Consider the following 24,211-nt stretch of genomic DNA (forward strand, 5'->3'; position numbering starts at 1 on the left):
ACCGGCCGGGCGGCGTCATCTGCGACGCCCCGGCCGTCATCCCCCGCGGCGTCGACCGGAGCGGTGGCTTCGGCTCCGCTCTGGCTAGCGTCCCCCCCGTTCCCCGGCGCTAGAACCTACTGCGCCGCTTGAGTCCCTCGGGCCATCGCCGCCCGCAGCTTCGTGGCCTCCGCCACGATATCTACAACGGGCGGAGGTTGCGGCGCCGTGTGCGGCGTGGCGCGTGCCCCGGTCTTGAGGGCTTTGACCAGCGCGAGCGGGGCCGCGTTCTTGGCAGCGGCCCCGGTGCTGGAAATCGGGGAAGGAAGGTTGGGGTTAGCAGGATTGGGGGAGCGATCAGATAAACACGACAAATAAAACCAGAGACACTTACCGGGCACTCATGCTGCGCTTGCCTGTGCCGCTCCTTCGGGCCCGCGGCACACCGACGCCCCTCGATGCCTGATCCGAGGGTGTCACCCCCGGAGCAGGCTGAGGCCTCGAGGCCATCTACGCGGACACCTCCACGCTCGTTGCGGACCCGACGTCGCCCGTCGACATCGTGGGCGCGGGGACCCCCTCGACGTCGCTGGCTGGGGCAACCTCCGCTCTGTCGCGGGCGCACACGATCCTCCACCACCCACCGCCGGCGAGGGTGACCCTCGACCCGCCGCCGGCGTGGGCGACCCTCGACCCGCCGCCGGCGTGGGCGATCTCTATTCCGCCGTCGCTGGCACCTCATCGCCATCCCCCTGATAGACCAGCGGGGAACTCGCGCCCGCCGCTGCCGCCACCTCGTCATCGCCTGAGGGGTGAGCCTTGGCATCCGAGGCCTCCTCCTCGTTGTCCGTGGATTCGGGCGTGGCAGGCCGCGGTTTCCCCTCTGCGCGTGCAATATTGCACGCCTTGTCGTACCTCTCCTTCCTCTTCCTCTTCCTCTCGGCCATCGCCTCTGCCGCGTCTTTCCACCTCTTCACCGCCTCTGCGTGCAGGCGGTTGATTTGGCGTTCTTCCGGGACCGGAGGCCTCGAGGGGTGGCACTTCAACCCCTGCAAACACAACCAAGTTGAAGTCGAGAGGCGGGGAAAGGAACAGCACAAGACAACAACGAATCTGGCATCGAGACTCACCAGAGAAATGTACCCCGGCTCGGGGCGCAACTTGATCCTCCAAAGATCTTCTTGGTCATTGGGGAACTCTGCCACCGCACTCCTCGCCCTCCGGGCAGCGATGTCCCGGGGGAGCAGCTCGACCGACGTCCTCGAGCCCGAGGCCCGGGCCCCGGGGATGAGCTTGAAGATCGGCAGGACCCGCTCCATGAGAGGGATCACCCTCTGCCGGTGGAAATTCGTAATGACGGCACCCGCCGTCAACCCTCTTCGATCCAGGCGCTCCAGCGCGTCGGTGAGGACCTTGAGCTTGGCTTGCTGCGCTGGGGGCGATACCCCCCAATTCCACTTCTCGGGCCTCTCCCGGAGCACCCTGTTGGTGAACGCCGGGAGCTTGCTGCTGAAGTTGTGCAGGTAGAACCACCCTCGCGACCACCCGGCGTTGTTTGTTGTCATCTTGTTGGAGATGTACAAATTCTTCCAGCTGGGACGCAAGTGGAGTGTCAGGCCTCCTGCGCGCGCGCACCTCTTCGCTTGATTCCGCACGTGCTCGACGAAGAGCTCACCGCGGAAGAGGTGGATCCATAGATCCCAGTGTGCCTCGATCCCTAAATATCACTCGCAGACGGCGACGAAGACCGCCACCTGCGAGATGGAGTTGGGGCTGAAATTGTGCAGCTCCGCTCCATAATGGTCGCACAACGCCCTTATGAATCGCCCCACGGGAACGCCGAATCCCCACTCATGGAGCCTCACAAGGCTCACGACGTAGCCCTCGGGGGGATTCGGCTCTGTCTCCTCCGTCCGCGGGGAGATCCACGCCGGCGCCCCTGAGTCGGGGTTCAGCGGGAGCAACCTGTCCTCGACTAGCTGTTCCAAAACCGCCTCGGGGGCGGTGGATCTCCCCCACGGCAACGACTCCTGGATGTCCGCCATTACTTTAGACCAAGGGAGGACATGGGTAGGCAAGCTCTGCGGTGGCTAAGGTGCGCTCTCGCTTCCCTTCCTCTACTTCCTCTCGCTCTTGGCTATGTGCTCAGAATGCAGGGGGGTGAATAGGGCAGGGGAGGCGGAGGTAAATGGCCAGGTCAGCCCAAAACACCCCCTTTCTCCTCGCTTTTATTCACCGTAATGGACGGGTCCGCTGCCACGGCCAAAATCTACCACATTGAATGCGGGAGATTTTTGCTGTCACTGACGGCCGGGTCCCACGAGCGCGGAGTCTCCCACGCGCGCACTCGGCAATAATTACGGCACGGTAACCGACGGGCGCGGCGCGACTGTTGCGCTGTTCCATCCGTCAGCCGCCGCCCACGCCGCTTCGCTTACCCGAGGTAGACGCCTGAAAAGGCGCGCCCGCACTGCACCGCACGAACCAGGCCACGTCGCCCACGATCGGCGAAAAACTCACTCGCGTAACCTGCGATTCCATGCCGTTCGCGAATTGTGACGGAATATTCCTCCCGGGGGCTCTTCACCCTCGAAGGAATCATGTTCCGAGGCCTTACTGATCAGGGGTTCAAAGCCTGGCCCGTCGAGGGTTCGACAGGCGCCCCAGATCGCCAGATTCAGGGACTGCATGGATGTGCCATACAAGCTACCCTCGAACGTGGAGTTTGAGACATCCTACGCAGTGTTCATGGCCAGTTGAGGGTGCCTAGTAGGGGGATCCCATCGAGGGAGAGCATCGAGCCCTTGGACCCTATCGAACGGGTCCGAGCCCCGCCTAGCGAACCTTCGCAAGCGCTTTATGTGACGTGTCCATGGACCAGGAGCCGACACTTATCGAACGGGGCACGGACGTCCGCTTGAACTACCTGCTAATAGCTCACCTAAGCAGCCATAGCTCGCGGCTCGGGCATGGGTAGCATGGTGCGCTTCACCCCTCCTCCCTGCGGAAGGGCGACGAGGGTCGTAATCAAAGTCGAGGGTTCCCCTGAATGCCTTCACGTGGGCCTAGGCTCGGGGGCTCCTCGCACACCACGGCTTAGACCGCACCCTCGAACGAGTCGACGACCGTCGATTGTGAAGCTCCGCGTGTCTAACCAAATCCCCTACTATTAACGCGCGCCCGCCTGATGGTTAAGCTGAATGCCGGGTCGCTGTACCAGCACTAAGAATGCTGAGGGCGGCTGAAAGAGTGCCGATGCCGGCTGAAAAAGACGCTGGACGGCCACCCCAGTGAAGCAACCCAGCGGGGCGACGTTTATAGCCCTTGGACGTGTACAAACACTCCTCCAAGGCCTTGGGGGCTACACCCGCGGGTGCGCTGACGCGCCCCCACGGAGGGAACTTCACACATATTCGAGGACTGAAACCCTTTGTATACCCCTATACCCTCGGTCATCCTCCCCGTAAAGGAGAAAGGGACTTTATTGCTCGATGCAAATAAAGATTACAAAGGGTTACCGGCGCGAAGCCGTCGAAAAATACAAACACGTTGCCACCTGTGTGGCAATTTTCCCTGTCTTGGAGAGGAGCGAGCGCTGGTGAAGAGCACCGAGTTCTTGGCCGACATGGCGGCTAGGCTTCTCGGGATGCGAGGAACAGCCCCCAGACCGCACGGGTCCAGCGGGATGCTCTCCTCGCAAGCTTTCTTCTAGCATCTCCTCCACCGAAGACTATGCAGGGGGTCATGCTGGCGGACATCACCCTCCACATCGTCTCCCCGAGAGCAACCTTGTTGCCGGGGGGGACGATGCGAAGAACAGCCACCAAACCTGGCACTAATGCCATGGTCAGGCGTCTCCATCCCCCTTCAGGCTAGGGGACATTGCAGAAGCAGGACCCCACGGGCCCGATGTTCTTCTGCTGATCCCACTGAAGCTAAGGGATGGTGCGCATGCCCTCTCCGGCTTTCTCCCGCCGCTCGCAAGCATTCTTCTAGCATCAAAGCCTAAGAACACAAAGCCACCCCATCTGGGGGCCGGTCGCAAAGGGCAAGGGAAAACATTACGAGACTTAGGCGATGCTGGAAGTAAGAGCAGGAAAGTTGGAGAAGAAAGGGAGTCCCTTAACCCCTATTTATAGCTGCGTCGGGCTCCAAGCTTCAAGCCTGTCGAAGGGCGAAGGTTTGGGCAGCCCGTGATGGCGCGGCACTCCACAAGCAAAAGAAGCCCTCGGTTATCGCGCCAAGACATGATCGAACAAAATAAAGCCGAGCCCCTGGACGCTAAGCGGCACAGCATCGGCCTAGGCCGGCCGCCCTCGAACGGCGCGTCACAAGGCGACCAGGGAAAGCGGGGCCGAGGCCCTGAGCACGGGACAGCGCGACGAAAGCACCAGCTGCTGAGCAGCGGGCGCCACCGTCGCCCTGGCTCATATAGCACGCGGATGCGTCTCGTCCCCGGAACGAACCAAAAAGGGCACACGCCCCGAAGCACTCTCCCCGCAGGCGCACTACCCCGACCGGCGAGTTGTCACATCCGCTGGGCTGGCACCTAGGTGCACTTGGCGGGTGCACGGCACCGACCGATCACGTCAAGGGGGAAATCGCCGAATTACCCTTTGGCCAAATCCCTTGACTCGACCAAAGCCTCGGGGGCTACTGCCGGGTACCACGATTAGGGGCACCCTAATCGGGGTACTAAGATCACCCTAAAAAACGCAAACACATGTTAAGGCAACTGGGCCCACAAAGGCCCACGGGCTCCTTCCAATCTGGAAGAAAGAAAAGGACTCAAAGAAGCCCATCATGAGGCCCATTCGCATCCCCCCGGACCCGAGGAGCGATCTCTGCCTTGCTCGAGGGCTCCCATCAAAACCCTCGACTGCGCCTCGCATCTCCGCCTCGCTCGAGGGTAGCGAATCTACCCTCGAGCGGGCAACTCATCTCCGCCTCCCTCGAGGGTAGCGAATCTACCCTCGAGCGGGCAACTCATCTCCGCCTCGCTCGAGACCACCTCTCGGCACAAGGGACAAACGGCCCTGCCGCTCACCCGCCCGTCGTACAGAGGCATTAAGTGTCAACCACTCCTCCACAGCGCCCAGGACAGACTGAGTCATGCCGCCATTCCCCATAGTGGCTGTGACCGGAGTCCCATCCGCCAACTTCGGTCCCTGCTCTGCCATCCCGGACGCTGTGGCAACACTGTGGGACCTGCGGCGCGGGACGAAGCGCGCTCGGCATAGTTCCATTACTATTCTACCAACTCCGGCCGTCATGACTCCACCTCATCACGCGTATGGCACTGGACCCGCCCCTTGCCCGGGAAGGGGTCCGGTGTCACCACGAGCCCCTCGGAGAGGTACGCCCAGCGCTAGCAACCGGGGGCTCGGGCCTCCCCCTTCGAGGGGTCCGGGACCTCCACGTGACCCTCAGACCACCTTAATGCGCACGTCGGCACTTTGTCCAGGGGGTCCGGGATCGCCACGTGCCCCGTTGCCGCTAGAGCACAAGACCCTGACTTGCCGGGCCCACGGGACGCCACCACGCCACGTTTGGAGGACTGTACACCCTACAGTGACGATCACGCTGCTTGCTGGGGTTGGCAGGATGCCGGTGCGATCTCCGCGAGGTCAAGGACGATGCCCAGGATGTCCACCACGCCCGACGCCATACCCCACAGTGTACTTCCCACAGCACTCGACTATTGTATCCCCACAGCTCGGGGAGAAAACGACGACTTCCGCGATCCCCTGTACATGTACCCGTCCCTCCTTGTGTCTATAAAAGGAGGAGGCGGGCTTCCCTTAAGGGGGGTCGGTCGGCTCTCTAGGCATAACACCATCCACAGAGCACACGCTCGCTCCTAGCCCCAATATCGCTATTCGTCACGCTCAACTCCTCTTCTAGCAGAGACTTGGGAGCCTCCCTCCCTCTCTCGCCTCGCTTGTACCCCCTACTACAAGCACTCCGGGTGCAAGATAATACAGTGCCCTCGCACACCCTCTTGCTGGACGTACGGCCCCGCGGCCGGAACCAGGATAAACCCGTGTGTTACTGTGTTGCCTCTTGCATCAACATTTGGGACGAGGAAACACGCATCATTTGCTAGTTGGGATCCGGACCCCCAGGTCAGGACACCGACAATTATGATGCCGGTGCTTATCCCCGGCCTGAAGCAATCCGGTAATGATATAGATGTGTATCTGAAACCACTGATTGAGGATCTTTTATTGTTGTGGAAAGAGGAGGGTGTTCGTATGTGGGATGCGCACACAAAGGATCATTTTAACCTTCGTGCATTGCTTTTCGTAACCACCAATGATTGGCCAGCACTAAATAACCTCTACAGACAATCCAATAAGGGTTATAGGGCATGCACCCATTGTTTAGAAGAAACCGACAGCACGTACCTCAAGCAGTGTAGGAAGATCGTATATATGTGTCATCGTCATTTTCTTCCGATCAAGCACCCATTAAGGAGGAGGCATGCTCACTACGATGGAAAGGCAGATCATCGTACCAATCCTAGGCACCGTTGTGGGAAAATGGTGTTTGAAATGGTCAAAGATATAAAAGTAGTATTTGGAAAAGGACCCGGCAGTAGATCAGTGCAGAGTGATGACGGACGTGCACCTATGTGGAAGAAGAAGAGTATTTTTTTGGGAGTTACCTTATTGGGAAGTCTTAGACGTCCGCCACGCAATTGATGTGATGCACCTAACAAAAAATCTTTGTGTGAACCTTCTAGGCTTCCTTGGTGTCTATGGAAAGCCAAAGGATACATTGGAAGCGCGGTAAGATCTTCAACGTATGAAACAACGGGCCGCCCTACATCCAGAAAAAAGGGATAAAGGACGTCATTATCTAGGTCCTGCGTGCTACACTCTTAGTAAGGAAGAGAAGCAAAGTATGTTCGACTGTTTGAACAGTATCAAGGTCCCATCAGGCTACTCTTCGAATATAAAGAGGCTACTGAACTTGAAAGAGCAGAAATTCGCACACGTAAAGTCCCATGACTGTCACATGTTGATGACGCAATTGATTCCAGTTGCATTTAGAGGTATTCTACCAGCTAATGTTCGAGCAACAATTATAAAGCTATGCGCCTTTCTCAACATAATTTCTCAGAAGGCAATCGATCCATCGAGTTTAAGCAGGCTACAAGAGGATGTTGTTCAAAGTTTAGTCAGTCTTGAAATGATATTTCCTCCATCATTCTTCAATATTATGATGCATCTTCTAGTTCGCCTGGTCAAAGATATTAGTATTCTCGGTCCTGTTTTCCTTCATAATATGTTCCCTTTCGAACGATACTTTGCAGTCCTAAAGAAATACGTTCGTAATCGGGCTCGTCCAGAAGGAAGCATTGCGAAGGGTTACGTCACAAAGGAGGTCATTGAGTTTTGTGTTGACTCTGTGGAAGAACTCTGCCCAATTGGGATTCCAGTATCACGTCATGAGGGGCGGCTGATTGGAAAGGGCACACTTGGAAGAAAATCAGTAAATGCCACAGATCATGCCACGTTGAGCAAAGCACATCTCACAGTTCTGCAACAATCAGCCTTGGTGGCTCCATACATGGAGGAGCACATGCAAATTGTGCGAAGCATATACCCTTTGAAGTCTGAGACATGGATTACAAAACATCATAATGATACATTCACCACCTGGTTGCAGAAGGAAGTCATGGCCAACGATCAAATTCATGAGCAGCTAGCTTGGCTGGCCAGGGGTCTGGCAAATTCAATCCTGATGTACCAAGGATATGAAATTAATGGTTACACATTTTATACAAGAGCCCAAGATAACAAAAGCACCAATTAAAATAGTGGTGTCTGTATAGATGCCACCGACTCTAGTGGCCAAACGAACTCATATTTTGGTTTCATTGAAGAGATCTGGGAACTCGACTATGGGCTGTTGAAGATACCTCTATTTCGTTGTCAATGGGTTAAACTCACAGGAAAAGGTGTCGATATCGACGAGTACGGAATGACAACGGTAGACCTCAAAGAGCTTGGCTATCGAGACGAACCATTCGCCCTAACTAAAGATGTCACTCAAATTTTCTATGTGCAGGACATGTCTAGCAAACCGAGAAAGGACAAGTCAAGGAATAAATCAAGTTTTGTAGGTGCCGGAGATGAGCCAAAACGCCATATTGTTCTGGCAGGAAAAAGGAAAATTGTGGGAGTCGACGATGTCACAGATGAAGAAGAATACAATAAGGATGAAGATATGACTCCGTTCGCAGTGGAGGTTGACACAAGTATTCTTTTAGACGAAGAGGAGGCTCCGTACGCATGTCATGATCATAATGAAGGGACGATTGTAAAGCGAACCATCGTTAATATTCCCTTAGTTGAATGATTATGTCTTGTAATATTTTCTGTGAACATTATCAGATTTCTTATGCAATGAATTAATTTATTGGGCAATTAAATGATTTATTATGCAATTACTTAATTTATTATGATTTATTATGCAATTAAAATGATTAGTTATGCACCTAAATGATTTATCTTGTAGTAATTAGAATTATTGTGCATTTAAATGATTTATTATGCAATTATTTGATTTATTATGATTTATTATGCAATTAAAATAATTAGTTATGCACCTAAATGATTTATTATATAGTAATTAAAATTATTGTGCATTTAAATGATTTATTATGCAATTATTTGATTTATTAAGATTTATTATGCAATTAAAATAATTAGTTATGCACCTAAATGATTTACTATTTAGTAATTAGAATTATTATGCATTTAAATACTTTATTATGCAATTATTTGATTTATTATCATTTATTATGCTATTAAAATAATTAGTTATGCACCTAAATGATTTACTATTCAGTAATTAGAATTATTATGCAGTTAAATACTTTATTATGCAATTATTTGATTTATTATGATTTATTATAATTAATATGATTAGTTATACATTGAAAAGATTTACTATTCAATTAATCGATTTTGTAAATAACCTATTGGCACCGGTTGAAGGTTTCAACCGGTACCAAATTTTTGGCAAAAAAAAAGTGGCGCGCGGGAGTCGAACCCGGGCCTCTGCGATTAGAAAACTTAGGGTTACCACTGCGTTACTTAGTGCTTTCGGTAGATTTGGCGGAAAAGCTTTAAAGTACAAATATTTCAGCAGCCTTAGGCACCGGTTTTTTTGTTACTAACCGGTGCCTTAGGCACTTTTCAACTCCCGCCCGTTGTAGCCCTAAGGTACCGGGTGGAATTATCACCCGGTGCCTTTGGGTTACCTAAGGCACCGGGTGGGTTACAAACCGGTGCCTTAGGCCCTCAAAGGCACCCGTTGAAATTATCACCCGGTGCCTAAGGCCTTTGGTGTATATAAGGCCGTGCCCTGTTTTTTTTCTCTTCTTCCTCACTTCTTCCTTCCACGTACCGCGCCGATCGTCCTTCGCCGCCGCCCCGCGCGCTCCGCCGCCTCGCCTTGACCTCTCCGTCTTCCTCGACGACCCCTCGACGCCGAACCCCGGTGCGCCGCCGCCATTCCTCTTGGCGCCTCCTCTACGGGCCTCCTCGACGCCGCCGCCCCTTCGGCCTCCGCCACCCCCTCGCCGTGTCGACGCCACCGTCCCTTGGACCGCTGCAGCCAAGAACCCCCGCCGGAGCTCCGCCTGAGCACCAGGAGCCCGCACGGACCTCCCTGGTGGATCAACCGGCCCGGAGCACCCCTGCTTCGACCTCCTTCGCGAGCTCCGCCACGACTCGCCGCCCGGACCTCGATGTCGACCTCTCTGCACTGGGTCTCCCCTCCCATTTCCAGGGCTTGGTGAGCATCCCCACGACCTCCCCCTTCTTTTGCGCTAGATGTTGAGGCCCGTAGGTTGTTCTAGAGGCAAGAACACCGCTTACCGGTGCACGCCGCCGCACACAGCGCCGTCGTGCCATGGCGACGGCCCTATCCGCTGTGCTGCAGCCCGACCTGAGTACCTAGGAAGCTAGGCCGTGCCACGCTGGTGCTGACCCGTGCGAAACCCAGCCCAAACTTGGGCCCGAACTGCGTTCGCGCAGTTCACCGGTGACCCAGTGCCGCCCCTGGCCGTGGCGAGCCACGTGCAATCCCAGACCGCTCGTCCTGAGTGCCCAAATGTGTTCGCCATGTCCTGCTGGTCCTCCCAAACCTAAGACCCGCTCGAATAGACCCCCGGAGCACCAAGATTGGTGAACTCCGGCGAGTTTCCACCGCGCGCCGCCGCGGAGAATGGTCTCCGGCGACCCTCGCCGCCGCCCCGTGCGCCCAACCAATCCTGACCGCCCGATCTAACGCCGATGCGCAGGATTAGAACGGCATACCCCTTTGATCTGAACCGCAGGATCGTGAGCCAACGGATCAGATCCGCGCGTACCGGTTCGGCCTGGCCTTTTTTGTTAAAGAGCCCCTGGAGTTTTCGGGAATTAACCCGTGGTCCACTGCAGTTCAAAAATAATTGCAGAACAGCCCAGTTTTTAATGTTTAAGCCCCTGACCTTTTTAGAAATCAAACCCGCCATCCAGCACCTGTCTTTTTGTGTGTTAGACCCTAGATCTAACCTTTAATTATGTTTTAGTCCCTGGTTTTTGCGCAGAACCCCCTGTAGTTCTAGTTTTCTCGCAGTTTAGTCCCTGGACCTTGTTTTAGCCCTAGTTTTCGCGTTCTAGCTCCGTTTTAGGTGTTCTTTATATCCACGCCATCGTTGTAACGCGTAGAATAGTTCTAGCAGAGTTTTTTTTGCTGTTTTATGTATTGTTGTACTGTTTCTTAGCTTTTGCCTTTGTTTGCATGTATGTGTATGTGCTGGATCTTGTTTTGGCATTGCGATCGTGAGTAGACATTGAGCAGTCGGAGGAGTACCAAGAGCCAGCTTCCGCGGGACACTTCGAGCAGCAGGAGCAGTTTGAGGAAGGCAAGTATAGCATGAACATTCCTATCACCTTTAAATACAATTTCATACTGCATTTTAATACTGTATGCCTATAAGGACTTTCCTAGCCACTTTATATCCTTTATATATATATCCCTTGGGTTGCATTTTGGTTAGTTGTGCTAGGTGCCGCGCTATAACACACTTGGTCCTTTTTAATTAATTTGATTAATGGTATATGCAACTTAATTCTGGGAGTGGCCCTCTGTGCTCTGTGCTTGAGTGGCTCACTCTAACACATTTATATAAAGTATCGACCCTCGACCCTTGACACACACACATACTCACTCACACTGACTCACACACACACACTAACTCTCTCTCCCTTTCTCTATCCCACTTAGACACAAACACACGGACACACACACCCACACACACACTGACTCGCACACACACACACACACACACTCACTAACTCTCTCTCTTTCTCTGTCCCTCTAACACACACGCACACGCACACTCAAACACGCATATTCGTTCAAAGAATTGAATTCTTCTACTTCATTTAAGGATGGACACATACTCTAACACATTTTTACGGTTTCAGTTAAGGATGGACCCCTTCAGTTAAGTATGGACCCCTTCGGTGATGACGAGGTCGCCAAGCAACAATACATGTTGGACACAATAAACGAAGATACGAGGGCCAACACCACCCAGCCAATCGTTGAAGAAGATGCTCGGACAGCTGATTCATTCCTGAATATGTCTGGAGATGCCGATGAAGAAGATGATGACTTTGCGCCTCCGCCCAATCAACAGCAGCATGTTCCAGTATGAATCTTAAAACTATATGCATGGTGACTTCAGTAGATTAGTTTTGCGATTAACATACTTTTCTGTAATTTAGTTGACCTCCGCATCGACTTCATTGAGCCAGTCAAAAGGGAGACGCCGGCTAATTAAGAAAATGGAGGGAAGATAGGTCGTCACAGAAGTGGACACAGAGGGCTGTCCAAGTGCTCCAGAGGCTGCTAGCACAAAATTTGTCAACCAATGTGGGGTTATTGTTCGGGTAAGAATTCCGATCACCACAAGACTATGGAAAACGAGCAAACCCGAAGAACAGCAATACGTTGTGCCTGCACATCAGAAGAAAATGCTATGGGCAGAACTCAAGGATATGTCCACTCTTCCTGAAGGAGTTGACCAAGAACTTGTGAAGAAATGTGCCTTGAAAAAGATGGCCCTTGCCTTTGCAACTTTCAAGAAGAAGTTGTACATCAATTACATCAAGAAGGATAAGGAGCCGAACTGGGATGAACTTCCTCAGGTTAAACCATACTGGGAGGAGTTCAAACAATACAAACTATCAGAGGAAGCCCAAGAAAAATCCGAACAGGTCAAGGTGAATGCAGCAAATAAGAACTACATCCACCACCTTGGGGCTGCCGGGTACAAGAAGTCAGTTAAAAAATGGCAGAAGATGGAGCAGGACCTTATGGATAGAGGCATCAGGCCGACGACTTGGGATTGGCCGGATAGATCCAAGTTGTGGTTATTTGCTAATGGCGTGCCACTAAACTAGTTGGATGGAAGTTTGGTCGTGCCCGAGCATATGCAAGAAGTGTCTCGCGATCTAGTCGCTGCAATAGATGAGACCCAACAAGGAACATTCCAGCCTCAAAGGGAGAATGATGAGCTGACAAGGGCATTAAAGAATCCGGAACACCCTAGACGAGCCCGCGGCATCGGCGTGGTCCCATGGAAAGTTGCTTGGGCCGGAGATTCCTCTTAAAAGACTCACCGAAAGAGCAAAGCCGAACAGGAAGAGAAATTTCGTGCCACACAAGAAGAGATGAACAGGAAAGTTGCGTCCTTGGAATCTCAGATGGACGCCAGGGTCAATGAGGTAGTGCAGCTAGCTCTGAGCCAAAGGGGCACTGCTGGGTCGCACCCGGATATTGTGATAAGCTTGGCCTCTCAGCGACGCAGCAGCTGTGCATCCACGGCGGCGCCCGACGTACAAGCGGAACAGCAACCCCAGATTGAGCCAACGGCGGTAGGTGACCAGAGGTATCCAGTGGATGATGTCACCATACCGACACCGTGCGAGATTCTTGTGCGAGCAAGAAATATATTCATTCATGTCGCATACGGGTCAGCCCTGCCCCTGAATCCTTCTACTACAATTCATGGAAGGACGATACCCCCTGGCTACACCTCCGTCACAGTCGAACAGATAGTTGGAAACAATAAGGATCTTGAGCTCGACTTCATTGGAGGGGATGGAGAGAAGACATTGGGAGACGCACTGCACGGGGTCGTTCTATGGCGCAAGGCCGACATCAAACTTACTGCAAGCACAATGGCTCCCGTGCAGACTGATCGCCCGTCTCCGCGGCCTCCCTCACCGCCATCCCCACAACCACCTCCTTCACCACCGTCTCTGCTGGCGCAAAGGGCCACGAGTACTCCAACTCCTCCTGCACCAGAAAAAGGAAAGAAGAAGACAACATCCTTCCCAGCGGCTGGACCCTCAAAGAAGAAGCAGAAAACGGTCGAAAGAAAATTAACCTACGAGATAACCGCTGAGGAGTTGGAAGAGGAGACTGATCGATATATAAAAGAACAATTGAAGCCTAAAGTCCCCCCGCCGAGGGAAAAGGTATCTCTAGAACTAGGGAAAAAGCTTCTCGCAAACCTAGACAACCCACCAAAACCGATAAGCTTACCCTCGGACTATGATCGTACTCTGACAAAGGCACACAAGGTGAGAAATCTGAAGAAAAAATGTGGCAAGACCATTCCTCAGCTTGGCACACAACAAAAAGAACTCGAGCCCCTACGGGTGCCAGGGTTGCCACTCCTACACCCGACGGACGTACAACTCCAGGCGGACCTACAGACCGCTATATTTCTTTCTGAAACTGGATTAACGCTAGAGGAGGCAACGGGGCAAGTGGAGGCGGAAATCCCTGTCGCTCCCGTTATTACTCCATTCCAGCATGGAAAACCTTTTGTCGCTGAGGAAGAGGAGAAAAGTCTAGGCACGCAGATGTTTGATTTGCATAGATGGTACCTGCGAATGTCGAATGACGAAGGGAAAATGTTGGGAGTCAAGTATCGTGACCATGATTTCTTCCGCGGGGAGGACGACTTCTGGGTGTACTTCGAAAATTTATATCACATTTACCATCGACAAGCCCTCGATGCCTCTATCATCACCATTTGGGTTTTGTAAGTATCACTTACCTCTACATTAATACTTTTTGTTAACAAGAACATACTTATATGTGTGCATTATAAAATTTCTATTGTATCGTTTAGACAGGAGACCCAAAGAAGCCGAAAACATGGATGGCACCATCAGATCGGCTTCATGTCTCCTTTGGTAGTCAACCAGAAAGTGCTCAACGAAAATTACAAGGAAACGTGCCAAAACATGTACGATTCGTTGACTAGGCAAAGTTACAAATCCTATATATTCATACCATACAACTTTGGGTAAGCCTTGGTCGACTCAATCCTCTGTTATATTACTAAATAAATACTAAGTTGTCTAATGCATGTATGTATATATCCTATCTATATCTGCAGTTACCATTGGATTTTACTCATACTTTCCGTAGAGACCGGCAATCTTATAGTCTTTGACTCAATGAGAAATCTAAAGTTCGCAATCCAACATATCATAGACCCCTTGAACAGATAAGTTCAGTTTGCACAATCAAATCCTTTTTCTATTAATAACAATTCCTGAATATCAAACTTAACTTTGAGCGCAGGGTTTGGAAAAAATTTGTGAAAAATAACAAAGGACGTGGTCAATGGAGTCCCGAACTGAACATTAACATGGATTATCCGGTATGTTGATTCATAAAGATTTGTCTAGGGAAGTATATAATCCCAAATTGTTCTAAATTGAGTAATTTATTTATTTCTCCTTAAGTGTGCGAGACAACAACAAGGAACTAATTGGTGCGGGTACTACGTATGCGACTACTTGCACATCATGACTCCATGCGGTAAGGCTACTGAAGAAGACACGAGAGTACGTCCAAACCATTCACTAGTATATTTTCATAATTGTACTAACGCACATGATGTTAATCCTTTTTTCCTAAATGATAGATGTCTCAAATGGGGGATAAATGTTACTCTACTGATCGGATCAACGCCGTGTGCGAGCAGCTTGCCGGATTCATTTTGAATGAGATCTTGGATCCTAGAGGCGAGTTTTACCACGACGGTCACATCCATAGAGGACTTCCATCGACCTCCTGAGGAGACCAGTAGTTGGACTACAAACATGACTTGTACATTTGTAAATATTTTTAAATGTTATGCCTTGATGTTTGTAAATTTGTAAATATATTAGTTCATCTATTTAGCTTAATTATATGCTCGCATTTCACTTTTAGTTAGTTTCAAATATTCTTTGAAAACGAACACGAACGACCAATGAACGTATAGTACTGTAGAGCTTGAGTGGGTTTAGCAATTATAAAAGAATAAACATTAATAAATATAACAAAAAAAACTGGATTTGGGAAAAATGGGAAAATATCATTGGTACCGGTTGGAAAGACCAACCGGTACCAAAGGGGCTGCCACCTTGCGTCAGCGTGGTAGCCTCTTTGGTACTGGTTGGACTTTCCAACCGGTACCAATGGGTGCCTAAGGCACCGGGTTAAATACCCGGTGTTTTAGACCCAAGCCAATGGTCTCAGTTGTAGGGCACCGGTTGTGAAACCAGTACCTTAGGCCCTTCTCAACCGGTGCTGAAGGCCTGTTTTCTAGTAGTGCACGTGCGACACGCACGTGTTTATAGAAACTAAATAAAAGAAAATGAAATTGGTGACCGACTTCAGAAGCTATATACTCACATCGATCGTAAGGTTTGGAAAACCCTTAATTTTTTTTTGCAAACTGCTTCTCTGTATACGAGTTACAAGCTCCAAAATTAGGACACCAAAGCTATAGACATCAGACATCATTGAGAAGACTCCTTACATTGCGTATTCAGGAACCATGTCCACACTATTTTCGAAATTCACTTCCAAAAGTTATTGCAAAAACATTGAATTTAACCATATTAATTTGAGCACTTAATTCAATCATATACTCACTATGTTACGACGACACGCCGTGTGTTTGCATTTTTCTGGTTACCATCGAAGATCCTTGCCATGTCAAAGTCTGCTATCTTAGGTCTCATCTCCACGTCTAGCAAAACATTGCAGTTTTGAGATCTCTATGAACTATGGCCAAGCTTGAATCTTGGTGGAGGTAAAGAAGTCCACTTGCAACTCCCTTTATTATGTTAAATCGATTTGGCCAATCTAACGATATTTTTCTTGAGCTATCTGCATGCATATTCAAATAAAAGCAGTGTTTGAGATGTTTGCTATGAAAATGCTATTTCTTAGTTTATATATATAAACCAGCTTGTGAAGTGTGTGTTACTAAAGCTTACCGAAAAGCATAGCATCTAAGTTTCTATTAGGCAAATACTCATATATCATGATCTTTTCACCTCCCTCGACACAACCATGTAGTTGAATCAAATTTTTATGTTGCAATAGAATAACTTCATTCCTGAATTCCTCAGTTCCTTGCAAGGAATCCTTAGTTAGCCTTTTGATAGCAACTTCCTGACCACCTAGAATTGCCTTGGCAAAATGTAAGAACAAAATACATATGAGCACACGGCAAAGGGCACACGGCAAATGCTTTGCCGTGTGCACTTTTGACACTCGGCAAAAAAATGGACCAGAAATAAAAAAAATCCGCCCCGCCGCCGCTGCCACGACCACGCCGCTGGGGCCGCCACCACCAACTGCCCGCTGCTGCCCTGCCTGCCGCCGCATGCCACCAGGCCGCCACCACCGGAAGCCGCCGCTGGAGCCATCTCCCCCTCCACCGTCGATGTCGAGCACCAGAGGAAGAGGTCGTCGCCATCGCCGTCCCCTGGTGCAGCCTCCCGTCGAGGAAGGAGGGGAGGGGGCGGCCGACGCGTGGTGGCCGGATCCGGCCACGCCGCCATGCCTCCCGGTGACGGTGTGGCCTCCACCGGGGAAGGAGGGTCCGGGGCCGTGGATCCGGCGGTGGGAGAGGAGAGGTAGGGGGCCGCGCGTCGGAGGAGGAGGAGGAGCAGGGGAAGCCACCACCGCCACCGGAGAAGGAGGACCAGAGGCCGATATCGTCGCGCCGGGAGAGGAGAGGGAGGCGCCTCGCGGCGAGCTGGCTGGAGGAGGCCGGCTGGGCGCCCGTCCTCCCGCTCTGTCCGCGGCGGGAGAGGAAAGGGAGGGGGCTGCGCACCGAAGGCCAGAGCAGCCACTCCGTGCCCGCCGGATCTGGATCCGGCCGAAGCGGTCGGGGCGGCGGCGCCGGCGGAGAGGAGGGAGGGGTGGCGGTGGCGGCGGAGAGGAGAGGAGGAGAGGAGGGAGGGTGGGGGAGGGCGGCGGCAGGAGTGGGAGGTCGAGGGGTAGGGTTTTGTGGTGGGGGAGGGGCGTGTGTGTTGGGCCGGGCTGGGGTGTTTATTGGGCCGGATAAGTTTGCCGTGTGCCCCACATTAAACACACGGCAAAGACTTTGCCGTGTGCCCTAGGGTCTGGCACACGGCAAAGATTCGTTATTTTATTGCAAATTTTTTTTAAATTATCAAAGGAAATTGAAAAATAGCCAAACATTGGCATGGATGATTGTAAGATATGTATTGCTTGCATAAAAAGTTTCCAAGTCAACAGCCAAATTGACCGTCACTTTCGCTTCAAATCTCAACAGCTCATATTCAACTATATAGATCCTTTATGGAGGTGCTTCGATTTATAAGGAGAACAGGTGATAACTTGTGCGAAACTTTTTTAAATTTTTACCATATCGTCCACGTATGAAATCATTGTATCATTACAAATTTCACATTTTTCAGACTTCATTTGCTTTTTATAGAAATTTAAAACTGTCGGGCCACATGCTCGAGGGCATGGTTCATGATCAAGAACTTCAAATTTTCCATTCATTTTTTGATATGATCTCACATGGGATCTCATGATGTGAATATAATTTTTTTATTTCATTATTACTCCATGTAAAAGTATTGCAATTCAAACTTCACTTATTCTATGAAATTTCATTTCTTGAAATAAAAAAGTTAAATATAGCAAAAGATCAAGAAAAACTACCAAAATATAATTGAGTCCCACATAAAATATCAAGTTACCCATAAATGTTGCAATGGCAGAATCAAGATTTTTGGAGAATGTTTTGCCGTGTGCTAACACTTTGCCGTGTGTTTTTGATGTAGCACACGGCAAACATGTAACCTTCGCCGTGTGTCTTTTGTTTGCTAGGCTTTGCCGTGTGCCCAACTCTTTGCCGTGCGCTGCAACTTCGACACACGCCAAAGGCAGCGTTTGCCGTGTGCCCGACAGCGTTTGCCGTGTGCCCGACATATGGCACACAACAATGGTTTTGGCACACGGCAATGTGGACAATCCAACGTAATTACTGAAAGTCGAACAAATTGATATGAGAAAGCAGCAGCAGCTGCTGCTGCTGCTACTAAATGGAGCGAAGTACCTTATAAACTTTACCAAAGCCTCCTTGTCCAATCTTATACGCTTATGAGGAATTGTGTGTTGCAGCCTCAATATCCTCGAATTTGGTGAAAGGAAGTTCGAAGTCTTCAGTAGGGCTTCCTTCAGGGAGTTTGTCAGACTTACTCGTAGAGACCGGACTTATCTTAGTGTTACCTTTATTATTGTTTCTTCTTTTACCTGCACCCAAATTTCAGTAACCAATTCCACTCTGACGATGTACAAATTTATAGTCTGTACCTTTGAATTTAAACCAGGCAAGGATAATTCCTATGATTATCAGAATGGCACTCGTCAAGACTGTAGGCGCAGCAATGGCCTCACTGCATTGCTCTGTCTTCTGAGACCTATGCAAAAACAAGTATATATAAAGTTGTATCCATACATGTATAGCACACAAATAATCCACTCTAAATGCAGAAGACGAAATGGTTAGTGATCCAAGCCTGCAAGCCGGAGGTACAGCGTGTTGCTGCCGATCACGCCACCAATCTTCTCGGTATCGATCAGGTTGCCGGCCCACACCAAGCTTGCACCTCGTCTTGTCCCTCGCCGTCCTGGTGGTGCACTCCACAGCGCACTCCTCGAGCGATTCGCGACGAGCAGAAACTTGTCTGGCCACTTCATCACCGGCAAAGGCAAGAAGCCGCTCACCACAGCGCTTCCTTCCGCCGGCACCCCCGCGAGAAGGCGCCGCCGCCCAACACCTCGGCATCGGCAGCCTCGAACCCGTCGAGGCGCCTGCACATCGGCGTGTCCACGGTGTTGTCGCGGGGTGCCGGCCGGTCGCTCGACGCCGGGCGTGGAAGTCGCGCCCGCCCCCTCCTGGAGCTCGTCCTCTGACCACTTGGAGGTCGTGCGCTGCGGAGCGGCGCGGCCTGGCGGCAGTGCCTTTCGAGCTGCGGTGGCGATCCGTTGCACACCACCTCCGTCCCCCTCTTCGTCTCTTCCTCCTGGGCGCATGCTTCGCAGGGATCCCGGCCAACCACTCACGTCGGGCGAGGCAACAGCGCACGCCCCCTCCTGGAGCTCCTCCTCAGACCTCCCGAAGGCCGTGCGCAGCGGAGCAGCACAGCGTAGTAACTAACAGCGGGCGGGTTCGGGGCGCGGCGTCGGAACGGCCGCGGGATGGGGAAGGCAAGCCGTCGCGGATTGAGGCATGGCGGGCTGGGGCGGAGACTGGAGCGGCGCCGGAACGGCCACGGGCCATTGTGCCTGCCTCTGTCGGGGATATCGCCGCCTCTGCCGAGCAGGGGCCGGCCGCCTGGCCTCTCAAGGGTGGAACTTCTACGCGGATTTTCCCAGAGCGCCTGATGATCCTGCTTGGAGGACAGGGGGAGCGATCAAATGGAAGGTGGCAGCTGCTTGATTCCAATTTTGATTGATTAATGACATTGATCAATCACGCGCGGGGATGGTGCGGAGGATAGGGTGGGTACGCGCGGAGGGTAAGGGGAGAGGTCCGGTGAAAAAAAATCAAAGGAATCGGCAGAAACGGTTTGCATTCTATAGTTTTTTTCTTCTCCCAAAAAAACTTTCTACCACTTCGAGCCTGCCATGTGGGGCTATTCTGAGGGGTATGGGGATATTTTTTTTTTGGTGGAAAGTGTTCTCAATTATTTTGGTTTTTTATAGTGTAGATAGATAGATAGACTCGGTGACTGATACTGGCGTCAGCCATGAGGGAACCGTGCCAGATTGCCAGATTCCATGAGGCAACCGTGCCAGATTGCCAGATTCCATGACTAGACTAGAAAACCACGCCATGTTTGAGCTAGCCACCTAGGGAACAATTGCACTGTAAAAGCATGTATATTGAATAAAATTACGGTGGATTTGAGTTGAAGTGAAAAATAAAATTATTATAAAAAATAAGATTAGAAAACAGTTTGTACAAGCATTATTATAAACAGAAAATATGTTATCGGTAAGCATTATGGATGTGGTTATATGGTCAAATTTGAAAGATTAACAGCTGAAGAGGAAAACCATATGAGCCTATACACATTCTACAAAATTTAATATGCAGATTATTCTGGAAGCTATTGCAAAAGGAGGTGAGAAGGGACAATATCTAGAGAGCTTACCACACTTTAGAAGTGGTGGCGATGGAGGTAACACAAAGAATGGCTGGCAATTTTTCTTTAGATTATGTGAATGATATAAAATATCATATCATCTAGAGAAATTTATTTTTATAATTTTTCAAATATGTCATTGGCATGATGATGAAATAATCGACAATGACCGTATGCATTGGATGATGCAAAAGTTCACATCTTTATCCATTTTCAAAATAACAAAATATAATATTCAGCAAGAGGGAGGCATATCCATTGACAAATCTTGAAACAATAAACACTAATTGCAATAGAAATAGAGAAAATTCCCTATGTAGCATCCATAAAACTTGCTCTTCCCTCTATAGCATCCAAGCTCAAAAACTTCCCTATGACTGCACCACCGAAATTTTTGTTCCCTATCTAGCACTTCCGTTGGTAAGGACACCTAACGGTGTTAACTGTAAGGGAAAAGGTCCCTTTTGCCCCTCTTTGGGTTGCATCATATCTGTTACATTTGTGCTCTATATTTTGAGGTTTTGAGCTATTTTGAAACACAGATTTGTTTGGTGCCAAATATTTTGGGTATGTGCTTGTATTTTTTTGCCTCTCATTTTATACACTATGTTATATTTTTCACATACTATAGAAGCTTCAAATTTTTGCAGAGCTGACCTGATAATATGTCAAACAACATATCCTTGCATATAGGATTGCAACATGACAATTAACCAAATAAATTTTGGAGAAGATCCAAATTTGCATCCACACATAACCACAATCATCCAGGACTTTATTACAGAAATAGAGTGAATTTGCATACAGATTCACAGTACAAGTTCAAAAGTTCACATCCACACATAACCACAAATTAGTCATATGACATTATTATATATCACCATCACAGATTCAATCTTCGTTTACTCCTTGTACTCATTGCAGGAGTGGCAGCAACATCAACCATTTTGCTTCTTGTGGCCATTGCTGGGTTATCAAACGGCGGCTGCTTAGTTTTTTTAATCTTTTTTGCAACAACCTTTTTCTTTGTTTTGCCCTTCCTGTTCTTATCTACTTCAACTGTGTGATCAGCCGTGGGCTGATTTGAGCCACTCCTTGACCTACATATACATATACATATATATATATATATATATATATATATATATATATATATATATATATATATATATATATATATATGAGTGTGGATTTGCTACAACGGTGGCCGGCTGCCCACCCCCCACTGTCAACATGAAACATGTTTATCTGACTGCTATGGTTTCAAGGCGCGTCGCTTCCGACTGCTAACAACACTGCAAGTTATGTCTGGAAGATGTAGGCTGCTAGGTGTGCAAGGGGTGTGTCCTTTGAAAGTAGTTGGGTGTTTGGCAGAGTAGGCATTTATTTTAATTAGCCTGTTGGATTGGACGTTCTGGAAAATTACTGCGTACGTAAATTCAACACCCACCCAGCTGGCCTGCGTGCTATTAATCCGGAGCCTTTCAATGTTGGGTTTGTCTCCATGGATCCATTGCTTCCCTCCATGTCTCCGAAGCTCCCTGCAGCGTGCTCGCCCGTGCCGCCTGCGCTAGGGCTAGCTGCAGCCGACCGCCAGCCACGGTCGCGCCCGCAGACTAGCGCTGCCCAGGGGCCACGCCGGCTGCCTCGCACCGCCCAGGGCCTGTGACACCTCGAGTGCGTAAAATACTAAACATGAAATGTTAAACATAGCATCATGCATAATCATCAAGATTAAATCAAATAATGCATTTTTTGTAGGTTTACAAAGGCATGTGTATGTATGTATGTGTACATGTGTATGTGTGCAAGTATATGGTGCCTTTGGAACTTTTCATAAATAACTCAAAAATGGCTAGTAAAATGCATCTACACATCCCTATTCATAGGGTCTAGAAAAGTCTAGTTGACATCATGATCAAAATAATAATGATTCCACATGAAATGACAAGTATTTTTGGATCATAGTTTTTGAAAATTTTAAATAACCTTCAAACCAATTGCTCGAATGAAATTTTGCCCAACACGAAGGTTGTAGCTCTTTGAATTTCCTACAACTTTGATGTTCACCATTTTTCAAGTTTTAATACAAAAATTTAAATCAATTTGAGTCAAACCTTAGTTGACCCTCTTCTCTCTCTTTCTTCCTTCTCTCTCCCTCCTCTGTTCTTTCTCTGGCGCCATGGCAAGGTGGGCAGCGACCGCCTGCTGCTGCATGCCTCGACAGCCACACCCCGATGGACGCTCGACGACAACCACGCGCAACCGAGCTCCCGCAGGAATGCCTTTGACCCAGAGCCGGAGCGGAGGAGCGTGTCCTGCCACCGCGCGTCAACGTCGCCTCTCCTCCTCGCTGCGCTCCTACTCATGGCCTTCCATGATGAGCTTGAAGCTCACTCCGTCTCGTCACCGCTACGGCACCGCAGCCCCCCTCCTCGCTGCTTCTCTGCCCGGCCTTTATTGCCGCTCGACGACACTCATGGCGACGCCACCAACCCCGCACACGGCCATGCCCAGTTCCATCCCTGCAGCTCGCCCCGGCCCTCCCCTTTTCTTCGAGCCGAAGCTCACTCACCCCTCCTCTCTCCACTGCTCACCCCAAGAACCAAGTGCCAGCTCCCTCCCTGCGCCAAAAACACCACCGCCGGCCACCATTGCCACCGCCAAGCCAAGCCGCCGCGGAGCCCCTACCTCCGGTACTCCTCGGTCCCAATAGACCCCACAGAGACCTTCTCATGGCACCGTGAAGCTCCCAGACCCGCTCGCCTCCGCCCCGGAACGCCAGAGCGGCGCCGCCGCCGTCCGCCACCGGCCACCGGCCCTGCTCCACGCCGGCGGGCCGCCTCCGGCCACCCTGAGACCAACCCGATCCACCCAGGGGTAGCCCTCGCCCTCCTCTTGCCTCTCCCCCTTAGGGCCCTCGCTGCCGGCGAGCGAGCTCGCCGGATTTCGGCCGGCCGCCACCTCCCCTGTCCCTGTCCGGCCAAGGGTGGGATTGCAAGCCCCCAAAATCTTCCAGGGGCCCAACTGCAAAGTTTCCTTTTCTTTTTCTTTTGTTTTCAAAAACAGCAAATTTGTAAATTCGGTTATAAATCATAGAAAAATCGTAAAAATGCAAACTCAACTATTCTCGAATCCTTGCAAATAGATCTACAACTTTTGTTACAAGAACTTTTTCATTTGCTCAATAGTTTTTTCTTTATTTAAAATACAAAGAATATGTAGCTTTTATTGTATCTCAAGTTTTATGCATGTTCTAGTAGCCATCTTTGGCCAGTGAGTTAGACACTAGAAGTATAGCTTTGTGTAAAAGTTTCATAGTCAGTTATCATGCCTAGCTATAGGTTTATTTAGGTCTTGCTTTATGCCTAGGTTAAGTAGATTTATTTATTCAAGTTGTTATGCTATGTTTCTTCAGCTGTAAATTCTATAGTATATCTATGCCATGGTATAGTTACGGTAGAAAAATTTTGGAACTTTTTAGTTAAGTGTAACTGGCCCAACAAATTAATAGCATGAGTAAATGTGCTAATTCAATAAAAATTGTTCCTTCACATATAAAATTCTAATAATTTTTCTATGGGTTAACCTTGAGTATAGAACCATGCTGGTAAAAGATGAGGCTCTGGAACTTGCTATAACTATCTGAAGGAATTAAACCTGATTAATGC

At 50.0% G+C, this 24,211-nt stretch overlaps 1 protein-coding gene across 1 annotated transcript; it reads right to left on the minus strand.

Annotated features, from left to right (window-relative positions):
* Window positions 1-10,415: 10,415 nt before the first annotated feature.
* Window positions 10,416-16,825, minus strand: LOC120639936 (putative cysteine-rich receptor-like protein kinase 35). Its single transcript, XM_039915852.1, is given in 6 exon segments — window positions 10,416-10,430; window positions 15,817-15,904; window positions 15,994-16,105; window positions 16,108-16,230; window positions 16,341-16,526; window positions 16,804-16,825. Coding segments are annotated over 6 exon segments (546 nt in total).
* Between the last annotated feature and the right edge of the window lie 7,386 nt (window positions 16,826-24,211).

Source organism: Panicum virgatum, chromosome 7K (assembly GCF_016808335.1).
Source record: "Panicum virgatum strain AP13 chromosome 7K, P.virgatum_v5, whole genome shotgun sequence".
Classification (NCBI taxonomy): domain Eukaryota; kingdom Viridiplantae; phylum Streptophyta; class Magnoliopsida; order Poales; family Poaceae; genus Panicum; species Panicum virgatum.